At 36.6% G+C, this 17,377-nt stretch overlaps 1 protein-coding gene across 2 annotated transcripts; it reads left to right on the top strand.

Annotated features, from left to right (window-relative positions):
* Positions 1–2,446: 2,446 nt before the first annotated feature.
* Positions 2,447–16,341, top strand: LOC140786515 (squalene synthase 1-like). Of its 2 annotated transcripts, none has more exons than XM_073134998.1 (14): positions 2,447–2,865; positions 3,342–3,642; positions 4,512–4,554; positions 5,576–5,665; positions 5,970–6,045; positions 8,370–8,439; positions 9,355–9,498; positions 9,600–9,704; positions 9,875–10,021; positions 11,050–11,125; positions 15,079–15,167; positions 15,805–15,896; positions 15,968–16,013; positions 16,094–16,341. In XM_073134998.1, the coding sequence occupies exons 2-14, from the start codon at positions 3,448–3,450 to the stop codon at positions 16,151–16,153; spliced, it is 1,233 nt and encodes a 410-aa protein (XP_072991099.1). In that variant the 5' UTR covers positions 2,447–2,865; positions 3,342–3,447; the 3' UTR covers positions 16,154–16,341. The 2 variants fall into 2 exon arrangements, with proteins under 2 accessions (XP_072991099.1, XP_072991098.1); XM_073134997.1 differs by lacking the exon at positions 2,447–2,865 and adding an exon at positions 2,954–3,242.
* The last annotated feature ends 1,036 nt before the right edge of the window (positions 16,342–17,377 follow it).

A 17,377-nucleotide genomic window follows, 5' to 3' on the forward strand; every position in this document is an offset into this window, starting at 1 on the left:
GGGGCGGCCCACTCCTCTCCCTTCTTCCAATCTATCTATCACTTTGCCCTAACCCCTTTCATCATCTATAATCCTTCTATCTCCACTTACTCACCGGTGCCACCCCATTAGTGCTGGTCCACCATCCTTCACCATCATCAAGGATCTCGTGCCTTCATCCATGGATCCAAAGACGGACTCCCTGATGTTCACCTACTGATCGGAAGATATCTCGAGATCCCACCATCCGATTCGCCTGAAACTAAATTTGTTGGAAAGAGCTTTTGAGGGATACAATATATTAAAATTTCACATCAACCAACAGCTATATCTTTTGAGATCTATTTTCAAAGTTTCATGTCAGATCTTGTCTAGATCTGAAAATTAGGATATATCAAACCTTTACGTAAAGGGGAGATCGTATCAAGTTGGTATTAGAGCAGAGATCGTATCAAGTTAGTATTAGAGCAGAGATCGTATCAATATAGTGGGTCTTGATTATGATACAGATTGGACATAACTAACCCGCCTCGAATTTGATCATTTTTTGTATTTATTTTGGATAAAATAAGAAATTCTAATTGGTGCATTCGAATGCCTAAGTGTTCACACATATAGAGCACTATTTTTGGCTATTCGAACATTGTCGAAGGGCATTCGAATGCTCATCAATTAAGTTATTTTGTATTAATATTTATTTATAATTTTTGGATAATTGACTAGCCTTCAAATATATAGAATAACAGCCACTTTGAAATTATTGATTATTGGCTCAAGCCAACTTTCTCCCTTCTTATTCCTCCCCCTCGGTATCCACCCCGAGCTTCCTTCTATGGTCGAGGTTAATCCTTCATTGCTTCTCTTTCCTCCCCTAGCGACCAACCATACCTAGAATCTCCATTCTCCCTCTTTATCTTGTTTAAGATACTATTCCACCCACCTTAGCCATTATTTCACTCCATAACCCTAACCACATCATCAACTTCCATCATCCATGTTCGTCTTGCCATCCCCTGACCTTTAATTAGTATATCCACTATAACTTTTAATCTACTAATTCGTAGGTTTTATTCTATATTGAAATTGGGTTTGTTGGAACTTTCATATGGTGTCCGTGCCTCTATGAGAATCAGTTGCTTGATTGAGACCGAGGATCATTTGGTAAACCCGAATTTTGTAGAGTCCAATTTCTTCTGCAAGGTGTGGAAGCTGGGGATGATTCCAAGTCCTAGGTCACTTTACCCTTTCATTCCACATGTGAGGGAATCTAGCTGTGAGTCTGCTCCTTCTCTTACTAGTAGAAGTTCATGCTTAACCTACCATTTGAGATTTTAATTGCGTTTGATTTCTAACTACTAGAGGAACAACATGTCTGAATATCAGATCATTTCAATGGTTAGATCAATCCCTACTGCTTTTGAAAGTTTAATATTCAATTTTGTCCAGAATAGCAACTCAGATCGACAATCATTTTACTCAAGAATGATTGTAACATCGAAATGGACTAGTTCCCTAGCTGTCATCACTAGTGTCACCCCCGCATGGCTAGAGGAGGTTTTGATCTCTTATCGAGGTGATCCATTTGCTGAAATTATGCTCCATAAACTGGCTATCTCTAAATCTGTTGACTACTTACTTGCACTAGGTCTTACAAAGTTCCATACTCGTATCTATGCGGGGGAACTAACAATGATCTCAGGTCTCGAATCATTTATGCTCTACATGCTTCTCCCTTATGAGAGGACATTCAATATTGCAAGCCACATATAAAGGGTCAAATAGTATTTCTATTGGTATGGACTTAAACAACATATTTTTCACCTATGTTAAGCATTGTATGTCAACGACATAAATATGAGAAAACTCACTCAGCTAGCCTATTACAACCACTTTCAATTCCTAGAAAGCTATGGGTTGACATCTCAATAGATTTTATTGAGGAATTATCGATGTTTGAAAGTAAAAAGGTAATATTAGTGGTAGTGGACAGATTGTGCAAATATGCTCATTTTATTGCTCTTCCTCGTCTATACACTGCTTTACAAATGGCCACTATTTTCTTGGATCACATTCACAAATTACATGGTTTGCTAAGTACCATTATGAGTGAACAGGGTTTAATTATCCTTAGTGCTTTTTGGAAGAAACATTTTAGTAGATTGGGCATCTCGTTACACTTCAGCACTTCATACTATTTGCAATTCAATGGGCAGACGGAATGGGTGAATAGTTGTTTGGAGTCTTATCTCCATTGCATGACAAGTCCAAACTAAAGAAGTGGGCAAATTAGTTATCTCTAGCCGAATGGTTGTTCAACACCAATTACCACAATAACAATAATTAACTCCTTTTCAAGCTCTATATGGGTACCCTCCACCCTAATTAGCTCTTTCGGTAGAGCCTACTTCTTATCTTGCTTTTGTAGAATCATATTTACATGATAGAAATTAGATGATACTACTCCTTTGTGCTGAACTAGCCAAAGCATAGGCCAAGATGAAGTATTTTGCTAATAAAAACCGCACAGATTAACAATACCAAGTGGGGGACTAGGTACACTTGAAGCTTCAAACGCCAATCTTAAATTCTGGAGAAAATTGGTGTGACATATCGCCTCCTTCGACCAGTCGACTCGAAAATTCACCCCATCTTTCAGGTGTCCCAACTAGAAGATGGTGAAGCAGACTAAACGAGCCATTCCATAAATTCTAGTACAGTGGTGGAACTTCGGCCCTCCGGAAGCTACTTGGGAGGACTTACGTGATTACACGACAGTTTTTTGCCTTAGATCCTTGACTTAGATCCTTGAGGACAGGATCTTAAGAGGTGGGCATGTTCAGAGCTGACACTAAGAAGGAGAAGAAGAGCCATTTTCAGCAGCACTAGGTAATGAAATTTTACAAAATAATCCCATATCAGTATATTGTTTTCTCCATAGGAGTCCATAAATGCTATCACATGGGTAGTTAAGTTCAGAGTCTAGTCAGTTATTAGAGAGTGAGATTGGATCTGAGGGTATGTTATAAACCCACCGATCCCTTTTCTATAAATACCATCATCTTCTATAATACAATACCTCTCACCTCTCAGCTTGGGGAAGGAGAAAATCATTATCCAAGGCTAATTGCTCTAATCGGTAGTCTTTTGGGAGTAGTAGTTAGAGAAGGGATTTGAGATTTTTGATCTCAGATCATTACCTTCTCCACCAAGCTCCATTTCCCTTTCCCCTTCGCGGAGCTCCGCCTCTCCGCCGGCAAGCCACGGTCTCTCCGCCGTCCCCAAGATCCGTCTCCGCTTCTCTATCTCGAGCTCGCCTTCCACTTTGAGAGCCCCCTCACTAGTTCTTTCCTTGAAACCTGCAGATTGTTCCACGGGGTGATTTGGATTCATTGGCCATGCTTCAGAGGTAGTTCGATATTGTGACAGAACATACCCGGTCAGTTCAAGGCATACAAGCACGAGGGAGCGATGGGGTTGGTGGCGATGATCTTGGAGCACCCGGATGAGCTATACCCTCTCGTAAAATTGAAGATGGCGGCGGCACGAATCGAGAAGCAGATCCCCGCAGAGGAGCACTGGGCCTTCTCCTACACCATGCTGCAAAAGGTCTCTCGAAGCTTCGCCCTCGTCATCCAGCAGCTCGGCCCCGAGCTCCGCAATGCTGTACGGTTTATCTATCTCTCTCGACTATTTCTATCCATTTGATCTGTTTGGGCTCCTCTCTCTTGTGGAGTATTTTGGTTTTCTTGTGGATTTTCTCGCCTTCTTTCTGATGGATCAAGGATCTACATTAGAGTCATGCACGATGTATACTGATCGATTAGTTTGAGAAGAATTTCTGATGAGATATTCTTGTTAGGAGATTCGTATATCGAGAGAGATTTAAGTGGATGCATGAGTTTGTACTCTTGAACTTGATTGGAGTTAGATTAGAAATCGATCGTCTTGTCCGTTTTTTTTTAGTTGTTCTAACAGAGGGGATTTTCATTCAAGTCTATCTTGTGCCTAATTTTGTTTTTCTTATCCTTTCTATCGTTTGGTCCCACACGCTCTCTTTATTTAGAAATTGCAATACTTGTTACAATGGGATATGCACCACAACCTTAGAATTTATTTTGGCAAATCCTCTATGGCTGATTTCTTTATTTTGTTCTTCTGGATTGCTTGTTGTGAAAATTTTCTTGCTAATAGAATGAGATTGTTATACCTATAGCATCTTAAAAATGTTCCAAACTTTTGAGTTCTTTAATCTTTCTTTTATGCGCTCTTGCACTCTTTTGCCCATTATGGATTTGACAAAGTGTGTTTAATGTACGATTACTAGAGAACACTTTTCAACCTGCAGAGTACCGTTTGAGTTCTTTCCAAGCATTTTAATACACATAAAAATAAAGTCTGTATAAAATCCTTTCATGTCCATAATTTCTTCATGTGAAGTTATACTGTTCTCATGCTTGTGTGCTAGCAGAACGCATTTTGTAAGTTTAAAACATTACATATGTTATTCTAAGTTTCTCCTCTTTTTTCTGTAGGTCTGTATTTTCTATTTGGTCCTCAGAGCCCTTGATACAGTTGGTCGGTTCCTTCATCTTTTCTCTAATTTTCTACAGTAGTTATTAGATTGTAATTGCTATTCACTTTGAGCCCTCTTAAATTTTTAGCCATTGCGACAAAATATTAGTAGAAATAGTGTTCGGAATATTTGGTTTTATGTAATATAAGTGCATATGCTTACACTTACATGTCGTCATGTGTATACTAGGGGGTGTCAAAATAAATGAGCGGCTCGGGCTCGGCTTGAGCTAAAGGAGCCTAAACAAATTTTGGGCTTGAAATGAATTTTGAGTCGAGTCGTTCAATTTGGCTCAAAAAATTATTTATTAATATTATATATAAATTTATTCATAACAATTAGATTTTTGATCCCATAGATCCAATGTCTACCAAAATATTCATAACCATTAGAGCTCTATTCGGCTCGTCTTGAAAATTGAAAATAGCCTAATTTTAAGTTTGGGCTCAGCTCAGGCTTAGTCCACTCGGGCTAGCTCGGTTTGAAAATAGGCTTGATTCAAGCTTAGGCTTGGCTTAAGCTTAGTCTGGCTTAGCTCGAGTTCGACTAGACTTGAGCTGAGCCTAGTTTAAATAAAAAATTAGACTTGAAATTAATTTTGACCCGACCTTGAGCTAGAGCGACTCGCTCAGGTTTCTTACATCACACACTCTAAAATGAATTAAAGACACTAGACACATCATGTATCCAACTTTTTAATAACATCACATGGTTATTACTTATTTGCACAAGTCCCAAGTTGCCCCCCTAGCTGATTAAGGTATTTAGCAAGTCTCATGGAAAAGAAAACTGATTTGCTTTTGAGGAAAAAATAAACTTTAGCATTTTATAATATCTTATTTAAAGATTAAACAATAGCTGAAAAGCTCTTTCATAAGGAGGATCTCATGTGATTTACTTATTTTCCAATATTTTATGCATGGGATCCTGTAGTTCTTTTGGCTTCATAGATTTAGTGATTTACATCACTTCTTCCTGAGAAAATTATCAAACACTAAGCATACATCTTTAATCATATTGCAGAGGATGATACTGGCATTCCTACAGAGATAAAAGTGCCAATTCTGGAGTCTTTCCATCGCCATATTTATGATCGTGACTGGCATTTCTCATGTAAGTGTCATGGAATTGATTCATGTGCTTCTCTGGAGTCTTTTCCAAAGTTTTTATTTTTGTTATTATAGGTCTTATGTATAGTATGATATGTCATACTTTAACTCATCGCAAATTTCTAGTCAAGAGGACAAAGTCTCATTCCTTTTGTATAGTATATTTACATTGTCCTGTGTGCTACATGAAAATATAGCTACATAATAATTATTATTTTGAGATTAGCAAAAGAATAATTCCAGCTGCCATTTATAGATGTATTGTCCTTTGGATGTAAATTTATGTGTTTTCTTTTTTTTTCTGTTAGGTGGAACAAAGGACTACAAAGTTCTGATGGATAAATTACATCTCGTCTCAACTGCTTTTTTAGAGCTTGGGACAAGGTCAATTCTTTAACTGAATTCCTTTCCAACTATTTGTGGAAATTTATAAGCTTTTAGCAATATGTTACTTTGTTATTTTATAGGCTAATTTTCTACTGTCCCTTTTAAGAAGAATTGGGTAGAGATAACATCTAGAGAGTTTTGGTAAGTTGGATATCATAAGGATACCAAATCCCCAAAATCATTGCTTCTCAAAAGAACATGACAATGTATAAGGTAAACAAGAAACATTCATGGCACAGTGCAATAAGACATTCCAACTCATCTATCACCATGGCTTAAGTCATAATCAAGAACAACTATTCAGTAATAATACAGAATTGCTATAACTAGAAGAGACAAGTTACTTTATATGGAAAACTAAGGATAAAACCATTGGACATCACTGAAAACCTCTGCACTCTGTATAATGAATGGTACAAGGTGGTTTTACATACTCCGACTCATCGCGTGGACCTCTTGATGTTGTCTCCTTTGCACATATTCCATCTCCTTCGTTCCTCACTTCTTGTGTGAAACCATCCACTTAACAACTTCCACCAAGTCCATGTGCACTCAGATCCACAAGCTTGAAGCTTAGGGCATTGTCAATGCACAGTATAAATTGAAGTGGGAATTTATATAGACAAATATATAGGGCTTATCATTCACCAGGACAATGCTCCAACTCCAACTGGACAATCAAGTTGGACTATTATTCTATGTTTCTGTTTTGATTTTGTTGTGCCTCCACAATATTGCATTTCATGGATGAAATAACTCGTCTCAGTTGAGCTTCAAAATATTTATGCAAAAGAATTTGTTTCTGGTGTCCCTTGGTGATCATTCTATGACTATTATTAGTTTCTTTATCTTAGGTTGCATACTTGGGAAAGTCTAGTTCTATGTTAAAATAGCAAGGATTCAAGAAGTCCAATGATTGGTCTGGGCAAATTCCAAATTAGATTTGCTTGTTTGGAGGCTTGTGCCATGGGAACTAATTTCATCTTTTATAACTGCAGCGTTTCAGTTATTTAGCGATACCTCATTTCAACGATGGCTGTGCTAGTGGTACGCGCCGTGCCGTGCTAGTGGCACACCCTTACGTGCCATTGGCATGCATTTAAAATATTTTTAATAAAGTTTTTAGGATATTTAAAGATGTTTTTTGGTCATTGATATGTCAATCTTTAGTTTTTGGTTTAAATATATGTATTAAAAGTTTAAAACCTACATTATAATATTTTATCTTTAGATTATTTTATAAATGACATATTTTATTAAAGATAAAGCAACAGTTAAATATAAATATTATTCAACACATACTATGATTAAAGACATTCATTAAAATTAATATTAATGATTGAATACTCCATAATATAATTGAACACAATATTAATCGATAATAATTTAATAATTAAAATTAATATCTAGTTGAACGTAAAATGACGAGGAGAATCAAATACTTCATTTGTCAGCATGAGAATAACATAAGAATGTCGCATTAAATACTGTCGATATTCTTCAAAACTCATTCACTGATAATATTGCTCATTGTAACGTCTCACATAGTCTTCATATAAATAGAAATTTTATAATTCTCTTATAATATGATATGAATATTGAATATGCATGGGAATGAATAGCATCGGCACAGGCACAGACACACCATAAGCATATGTAGATTGTAGATATAGAGTATAATAATAGTATTCTGGCTTTGGTGGGTGTGGTTGATATAATGGTAATTATGATGAACTCATATCATTCTGTAGGTACACCTCCCCTAATGCTCTTCTACCTACAAACTCAAGTCCTCTGTAAAAATAATACCTCTCTGAGAAAGTTGTGTAATAGGGACGCATGTCTCATCTCTATTATCACCACCACCAGACTGAGTCTCATCATCGTTATTTCTAGTCTCATTATCATAAATTTTATCTAAGCTTTCTAAATGATCAATTGATTAGTTGATTTAATAATGACTAATGAAAATAAGAAAAATAAAAAAAAGGCTCTATATGGCACAACGACTGGCATGGGTCCCAGCACGGCACGCGTGCCGGTCGGCACGGGTCGGCACGGGGGCGTCCCACTGGCACACCCTGTGCCAAGTGCCGTGCCATTACTGGCACGGCCATCCATGCCTCATTTACAATCTTTGGAGGGCAAATTCCTTGATTTGTTTTTCTTATTCTTAAGGAGGTGTAGAAAGATTTGTGCTGTACTCCATTTACTGCTTGATATGCTTCTCAGCATTTGCATTTTCCTACGACACATCTGCTCCAATGCAAATGACTTGTTTCAGGAATATTGACACTGATGTTGCTTTTTTGGATTTTCAGTTATCAAGAAGCAATTGAAGAAATTACCAAGAAAATGGGAGCTGGAATGGCAAAATTTATATTGAAAGAGGTTTGAAATCTGAGAAATCAATGGCATTAGGATTTACTCATAACAACCAAGCACAACATAGAGTAACCGTATAAGTAAACTTAAGTAAGCTTTACTTATCAAGTGGGTATGACCATATGATGTAAATTGGACATCAGTCTTTCTACCTCTCAAACAAAATCTGTTGATAATATATATATTTATAATTTATTGGTATACAGTTTAATGTGTTCTTGTCATTGGAGTTGAAAAAATTCATGCTTCTCTTTTTTCTGGATATTACCTGATGTTGTTCAATGTTCCAAAATGGGTTTTGTGTACATGACATCAAATAGAGCTAATGGAGCCTATGGGATGGGGGATGCTGCCATGAGCTTAAGACCCTAAACAAGAGAATATCCATAAAAAGAGTTTGTGAAAATTGCCACAAACACAGAGATGGCTGGGAGCCTGGAGGGTCTAACTGTCATGGCCTTTTTTCTAGAACAATGCAGTTTTCTTTGTTTAGCGACTAAATACTATGTTTTTAGTTCTGAAACATCAAGCACACTAGCTAATTTGCATTGAGCTAGAATGCTTCTTTTGACATATTTTATTACGCTTCAGCTAGAAAACTGCTAACTGTAATGCTGCCTGAGGTCATCTTCCTATTCTATATTGTTCGCAATCTTACTCTTGATGCAGTGTGTACTCAATCTGCTGGCCAGAATATGATATTATCAGTTGACTGACCTTGCTAATGCCAACTGCTTTTGCAGTATCTACAGCTTTTGTGGTAACTCGTAACTTGTTGAAATATTATTACAAGATTTAGTCAGACTTGACTTTGTATATTCAGCTTTCTGACCTTATAGATCATTTATTTAACAAAAACACGTTCATTTGATATTTCTTAATTCTATTGAACTGAATATGAGCCTTCTTTTCTTTCTGCAGGTTGAAACAGTTGACGACTATGATGAGTATTGTCACTACGTGGCTGGGCTTGTAGGTTTAGGACTCTCTAAGCTGTTTCATGCTTCTAGATTGGAAGAACTAGCTTCAGATTCACTTTCCAATTCAATGGGTTTATTTCTTCAGGTATAAATCTGTCAGCTAATAATGAATTCAATGATGGTGGTCTGTTGGACTATTCCCTGTCCAACTACTTAAAGCATTTGTTAACCTTCTTTAAAATGCAGAAAACAAATATAATACGGGACTATTTGGAAGACATAAATGAGATACCAAAGTCACGCATGTTCTGGCCTCGAGAAGTATGGAATAAATATGCGAACAAACTTGAGGTTTATTAACTGTACTTCTATAATTCACCTTCAAAATCTTGGTTTCTGTTTCCATATTCTTTAACATCTGGTTTTAGTCTTCTGTCTTCATCGTGAGAAAATTAATTGATATAGATAGCTTTATTTTCTGGCACAACATAATTCTCATATACCAGAACTGCTACATTCAGGATTTTAAATATGAGGAGAATTCTGCAAAGGCAGTGCAATGCTTGAATGACTTGGTAACTAATGCTCTGATGCATGCTGAAGACTGCCTTCAGTACATGTCTGCTTTGAAGGATCTCGCTATCTTCCGATTTTGTGCCATTCCTCAGGTATGTTTGGTTATTAAATCTGTCCATGAAAATTGAAGCAGCTAAGCAGAAAAATACTGGGCATTGATGTTTTATTTACTGTGTTCCTGAAATTGAAGAATACTTTTGCTACTCAATGTGTTCTTAGTTGCTAAATTTCTTTTTTGATTTCACTTTTCGTACTATTATGTATATATTATTTCCCTTTTCTTTAGGTGAGGGGTTCGGGAGGGATTCTAGTAATAAATATTTCATTTTGGTGAAGAGGCGGTTACCTCTTGAAAAGCCAAAAGGACAGTAGTGGACAATACTTGATAAATACCAAGGAAACATTGAATACTGAAATGCTACTAAATATCATTTTCATCCTTGGAAACATTACTGTTCTACTTCAACGGACATCTTGTGACCAGTGACCAATTATTCACACTAAATAACCTTACATGGCAGTGGCTAAGTCTCCGTTCTATTTGAATGAAGAGGAAAGAGAGCACCCACCTGCTTGTTGACAAGCTATGCGCCATGATATGATCAATGTCATCCACAGGGCATCAAATGTTTGACAGCCACATAAGGAGCATTGGGCAGATGACAAAGAACCTCTTTGTGCATACTACCCTAGAGGAGAATGTAGAATTAAGTCATTAACCCCACCTATTAAACATTTGAGCAACCACATACATAAAGCGACAAAGCCTACAGAACATGAAAATCTTGTCAACATAGGAATGCACACTTTTTGCCGTGTGTAATTGTCTGTTGAATCTGCAACCATGAGCAGAGCAGATTCCCTTTTTGTCATTATATCTGGAATTACATTAATTGTAAGTAGAAGCCCATTTCATTAATTGTATTTCACCTTTTATTTTTTATTTATGTTCTTCCTTTCTCATGCTACATGATAAGTTCTAAAAATTTTCTTAACCTTTATTTTTTTCTTTTCCCTTTTAACTTGTTCTGAGTTAACTATTGTCATCTTTTGCTCAATTGGAAATCTCATCTTTTGTGAATTGTGAGAATGTATATTTATTAATTTTTCATTGTATTAGATCATGGCTATTGGCACCCTAGCTCTATGCTATAACAATGTGGAGATCTTTAGAGGAGTAGTGAAAATGAGACGTGGTAAGAAAATTCTACTTCAAAGTTTCTTTTATTGAATAATAACCATTCTGTATTTATACTGTTTCCTTTTGCTAGTAATCTGATGTTTCTCATTTTTTTAGTTAGCTACATCTTCATATGTCTCGTAATCACCAGTTCACCACTAAAGAAATATTGTCTTATGATGTAATGGTGAAATTAGGATAAATGAATTTTGATTACAACATATTGCAAACTTGCTCTATTTTTTGACAAGTGATTTTTTCCCCCTTGTTGTGAGGATAATTTGAAATCTTATTTTCTGGAATTTGTGTTATATTCCATATGTTAGAATTAATGGGCAAATCCCTTCATACCCTGGTATGTATTTTTCACACATTCATGATTTTTCTAGATGCGACCTTTCATCTGGAAATAAGGAATATTATCAAGAATAAAGTTGCTTTATGAGTCATTATGGCATTTTCCAAGTGACCTTTCCTAAGGACATCCTTATGCACAAGGTTCCTATCAATTTTGGTGTTTGGGAATGGAGGCTGCAAAGTCATATCGTCTTTATTGAAGTGGTTGCTTTCATGACTTGAACAGTTGAAACCGTGGCCTCTTAGATGTTAGGGCAAGCTGTCACGACCCGAGATCGGAATTATGATCAGCTATACACCTCAATATGTTTGAGATACACAAAGCCTTACTAATACTTCTTAAGTGTACAATGACAAGAATAAATAAACGAAAAAGATCTGCTTTATTAAATTTAAACTAATTGCAATGAACATAAAACAATGTTATTGTTTGGGTCTCTAAACGAAATAAAATTAATGTTTAATCTAAAGCATAAAATCCAAAATAGCGGAAAGGTAAATAGGTAGGTCCTAAGTGGAGGTGGGATCCGAGTGCGTCTCGCTCAGTTGCCACGCTGACTATTACCTGAGGTAAAAAAAGGAAAAAAAAAAGAAAAATAAATTCATGAGCCAACAACTATAGCTCAGTGAGTCGAATCCACTCGAAAACTAAATAAATTTTAAAATTTTATAGTGTTAAATAAAACCTAAGATCAACGATAGACATAACAATTTGTAATTGGCATGCTCTTAAATAATGACAATGATAATAATAGAGTCATAACTTATAGCCTTGCACGGTTTCAACATATTAACATCTTTTCAATATTTATACTGTCATGTGTCTCAATGGGTCTATATCCTATGGATCCACATCAACTAGAAGTCACCTCGAGATGACGCTCAGGACTTTTCCTCATAGCTGATTCGGTTAGGGTCATCAAATGGTATCACTATGTGATCAGTACACCCTGTCTTTTCTACCAACCGTTGAGAGAGATTAGAGTCACCTAGGAAATTTCTCATTTATCCTAGGACTATTTTCTAATTCCGCCAAAGTCATCTAAGAAAGTCACCGCAGTGATCTGATATAGAACTTTCCACTAGACTTCCAGATAGACTTGAGTCACTATGAAAAATCGCAAACGATTTATACCGGGACTGTTCTCTAAGTCATACCAATACTAGTTTTATTTTTCTTTTCACTAAAAATTTAATATTTGCACAAGGTATGGCGATGCACTAAGTGTAATGATTAAATGCAGACAGAAAATATAACAATTAAATTTGCACGTAAGGATGAAATAAATAATTTGCATACAGTAAATTATATGGTTTGACAAAGGTACGAAGTATAATAAAAAAATAAATATGTGAGTGAACTCACTCACCTAAGTATAGGCAAGATAACTGAAATCTCTAATCTCTAGCTTACGTGCTAAAAATCACTACTTTTAATAATAAATAACAATAAAATTTTTAAATTAAATAATATTAAGATTTTCTACAATTTAACTCAAAAAATCAATTTGGGGCAAAACAAGCCCAATCGGTTGGGCTTGGCCGCTGTCGGTCCGCTGCCCACCTAACCATACACTTAAATGGATTGGACCAAATTCCCAATTCAATTAAGTTAATGGAACCGGGTCGGGTCCCTTGGATTCGGATCTAACCCAACTTGAATCCACACTTACGGGAAGAAGGCCAAACTCAAGTTGCCCAAGTCTGCCTTCTTCAACCCGAAGGGGGATCAACAAGGGCGAGAGAGAAAAAGAGGAGAGAGAGAGACGCTGGCGGCCACTGCGGGCGACGGTCCGTCGGTCGCGCCCTAAGCTCCCTGACACCCTCGCGATGTCACTGTCCTCGCGAGGTGGAGGAGAAACCGCGTACGATAATCAACTCTATGGCCGACGGTGACCGGAGCCACAAGGACTCTAAAAGTGAACGCCCACGGCAAGAGGCTTCCAGTGATGGAGCGGCAGCGACCCGAAGCCGCTAGCTGGCGTGACTCGCCGACAAAGCCAAAATCTCACGAATTAGGTATTTATATTTTAACCTATTAAACTGAAATTAAAATTGAGGGGTGGGAGAGGGCTTACCAAGGATCACGTGGTGGTCTCCGATGGCTTTGGCGGCACTCCGGCAGGCTGATTCTATGGCGTGACTCCGACGGTGAGAAAGAAGAAAATGAAGGAGGAGCGAGAAGGGAGGAGGCTAGGGAGGTTAAGGAGAGAGAGAATTAGGGTTTAATTTATAGATTAAAAAAATTCAAATCTAATTTGATTCGGATTCGGCGAGATCTCCGCTGCGCCTTGTTGCGTGCCGGAGAGGGAGAGGGGAGGGGGTTGCACGTGCACCCTCATCTCTCAACCCTTTTTTTTTCAGTTCTCACACAAGCTTTACTGTCATACCTGTTCTAACCAGTAAAGTTGATTGAATAAGATGTAACCATTGGTGTAAGTTTTAGATGAACACTTGCCTCTTAGATATGTACAAGCCTTATTGTCACACCAAGTCCTTAAGAAACCCTATTCTAAGGTCTAACCCGTAATATTGATCGAATAATATGTGATCATTGGTGCAAGTTTTCGACAAGAATAAACTTCTTGTCCTGTTAGGATTAGACATGATTTAGGATGCCAATGAATTTTTAAAGTTTAGCATTCTGACATTAGAAGATGTTGGTTGTTGGCAAGGAAGAAATGCTAGGGATCTTATCCATGTACCATAACCTTTTATTTGCCATTTGCCTATTTGCTAAATTAAGTGATTTTTAATCATTTAAAGGTTAAAAGTATTACTCATTTAGCATCTGTTGCCTTTGAAAATAAACAAAAACAAGGCAATGCCTTATAATATAGCCAATGGGTATCCACTTGATAAGCATAGCTGCCTTAAATTTACTTTTTCATTCTTTGAAATATGGGAGCAATTGGTTTACAGAGGGTTTAGCACTAGGCAATGCAATACAAGAGCAATCTGCGCTACCAACTAACTTTAATAGAGTTGGTAGGTATTCTTTCCCATGACTAATGAAGTCATAAGATTGATTCCAATCCTAAATAATTATTGTAGAAAAAATTATTTAATAGTTTGATAGCTTGGCTCAACGGCTTAACTTGGTTGATGGCTTGGCAGTGCGGTTGGCTTAAAAGAGCAGTTCGGTAGCACGATGATTTGGAGTAGGTCTCGCCTATCTTTAGTTCGGAGTAATTGTTCAGCGACGCATAGTATTTGAAATTTAGACCAAACAACTTACTATATTAGTTAAAGCTTGGTGGCGCCTAAGTATCTCTATATCTAAAGATGGTTGGCTCTTTGTTTAGTTCATATTTAGCTTTTGGGCCATGAATGATCAAAAAAAGAAAAAAAGAGCAATATGCACTGATGTACACCACCACCTTTCCCTTTACTAAGCCATTGTTTTGCCATACTCATGTAATAGTAGATTCTTCCTTGATGGAAGAGGCATGCATATTGCTAACTATAGTACTATAACAATAAAATTCATATTTTATTGACTTGTTAATACTGCTTAAATCTTACGGCAACTCATTGTTCTGTTTATTATATATAATAAACTAACAAATGCTGCATCTTAATGATGGTTCACATTACATTGTTTAACTCCAGGACTGGTTGCCAGGGTGATCTATCAAACGAAAAACATGTCAGATGTCTACGGTGCTTTCTATGAATTTTCTTCGTTAATTAAGTCCAAGGTATAATCTGTTGTGCCTGACTGGTTTAATTGAGATCTATGTACACAAATATCTCTGGAATGTTTTTTTATTTATTTATTTCTGAGAAAAATGGGAATTATCCTATTAGAGTAACATAAATTAAATTAATTTAACTATCTCTGGAATGTTTACTTCTATTTGTTATATCTTCGTCTTTGGTGGGACTGCTTCATTTTCATGCACTTCCACGCAAGTTCAATATACTTTGTGTCCTGCAAACGCTTTGTGCTTTGGGTTCTTCTCACAATAAAATAAAAATAAAATTAGTTAGAAAACTTCTGTCTTATTCACACATACACTTGATCTTATTGTTGAAGATAAAAGATGAAACAGGTTTCTTTGTTTTAGTCATCACTTTGGTGAGTTGCAGGCGAAAAAATTCACATGATACCAGAATGTTTCTAGTCATCATGCTTACAGCACAAGTGTTCAAGGATTTCCTTGTAATGCATGTCGGTTGGCATGGATCACACATGCTCTTTCAAAAACATATAGGGATAGTAACAAGACAGTTCAGAACTTATTCTTGCTAACAATTTTTAGCTTCAACCTGTAGATGTCCTTTAAGGCCCCATAATTATGTGAGCCTGAGACAGTATGAGAATATCCTCTGCAGGTTGATGGGAGTGATCCAAATGCCTCTCTTACCCTTAAGCGCATAGAAGCAATACAGAAGGCTTGCATGTCTTCCGGTTTGCTAAATCAAAGGTTTGTCATTGTTGTGAAATGTGATACTAATTCCTGTTGTCTGCTTATTGATTTTACATTGGGTTCTGCAGGGGATGCCACTTATATGAGAGCAAGTTACGGTACAACTCACTTCTGGTGAGTTCTCACAAACCAGTCCATAATACTGATGCTATTGTCTATATTTATCTAAACTTTTCCTGCCTGACTTCGCCCAGGTCATGGTCGTGCTTCTTCTGTTGTCTATTCTATTTGCCACTTTAACCATCAAGCGGTAGTTAATTGTAAGTTTGGTAGGGTCTTTATCAAGAGATGAAATGGTTCACTCAGTTCCGATGTAAGTTAATATTTCTAGATGGCCATTGTATTATTTCATTTGTAGAACCGAGTACTTCTCTGAGACTGCTGTACGATTCCTACAAATTTCTGCAGCAAAATGCAGGGATCATATTCCACTGTTTATTTATTTTCTTCTTTTATTCCCTCATTTTTTTTTCTTTTCCCTGTCTAGCCTACTTCATTTGTTGTCTACCACTATGAATAGTCTTGCAGTAAGCTACTTAGCGTACTTCAGCAACCTGTAGCAGATCACAGCATATCTGATGCCTTGTATAAGACCTAATGCACGCTTTAAGGTAAATTATCAGAAACGATTCATAGAAAAAAAAAATGGAGCCCACATGATGTTATACTGCTTCTTATATATATATATATATATATATATGACCAGTTTCTAGGAGAATTTTGACAAAATTAGCATCTTCAGTAGAAATGTTTCGAAGCTAATATGGTAAAGGGAGGCAGATCATTTCAACATATTATCAAACTTAGAACTGTAACTTTCTGCCTATCCAACATATTGACAAATTGGAGTGAGCATTGCAGGAAACAATTACCTGCTTCCACATTTGTACCAGATTGTGTTTTTTATCGTTCAAAACATGCAACTTCTTCTCCAAATCTCCTTTTCTCTTCTCCTTGTCATTAACAACATCCAAACCGCTATTTTGCTGAGACATATGTCGAGACAGACAAAACATTTAAATGGGTAAGAAGAATATTCAAAATCCTAAATCAAAGATCAATAATAAAACCGCAATAGATAATGCTTGATTAAGATATCAAAGCCAATGAGATAGGATGTGTAGATGGTGCTGCACATACTGAGCGTCATGAATATGTAATTGTCAAAGCAAGTTAGAGATAACTCATACTCAAAAGTCAAACACAAAAAATTTCCTTCTAACAATACCATATTTCCAACTATCACTAAAATGTAAATAACCATTTTAAAATTCTCGATCTGCTTCAAGATATTGTTCGCACCAAACTTACCACACCTGACATGTGCATATCTTTTCTTTTCCCCTGGATAAAGCCATAAGATACATCCATTTAACCTGCGAAGTAGCCAAATCCTATATAAAATTCCTTACTATTAGAGTAAATATCCTCTACAAGGAATTAGGTCATTGTGTTCATAACGACAAGTTACCAATCTA

The sequence above is a fragment of the Typha latifolia genome, chromosome 4 (assembly GCF_019914945.1).
Source record: "Typha latifolia isolate L0001 chromosome 4, TyphaL0001v2, whole genome shotgun sequence".
NCBI classification, from domain to species: domain Eukaryota; kingdom Viridiplantae; phylum Streptophyta; class Magnoliopsida; order Poales; family Typhaceae; genus Typha; species Typha latifolia.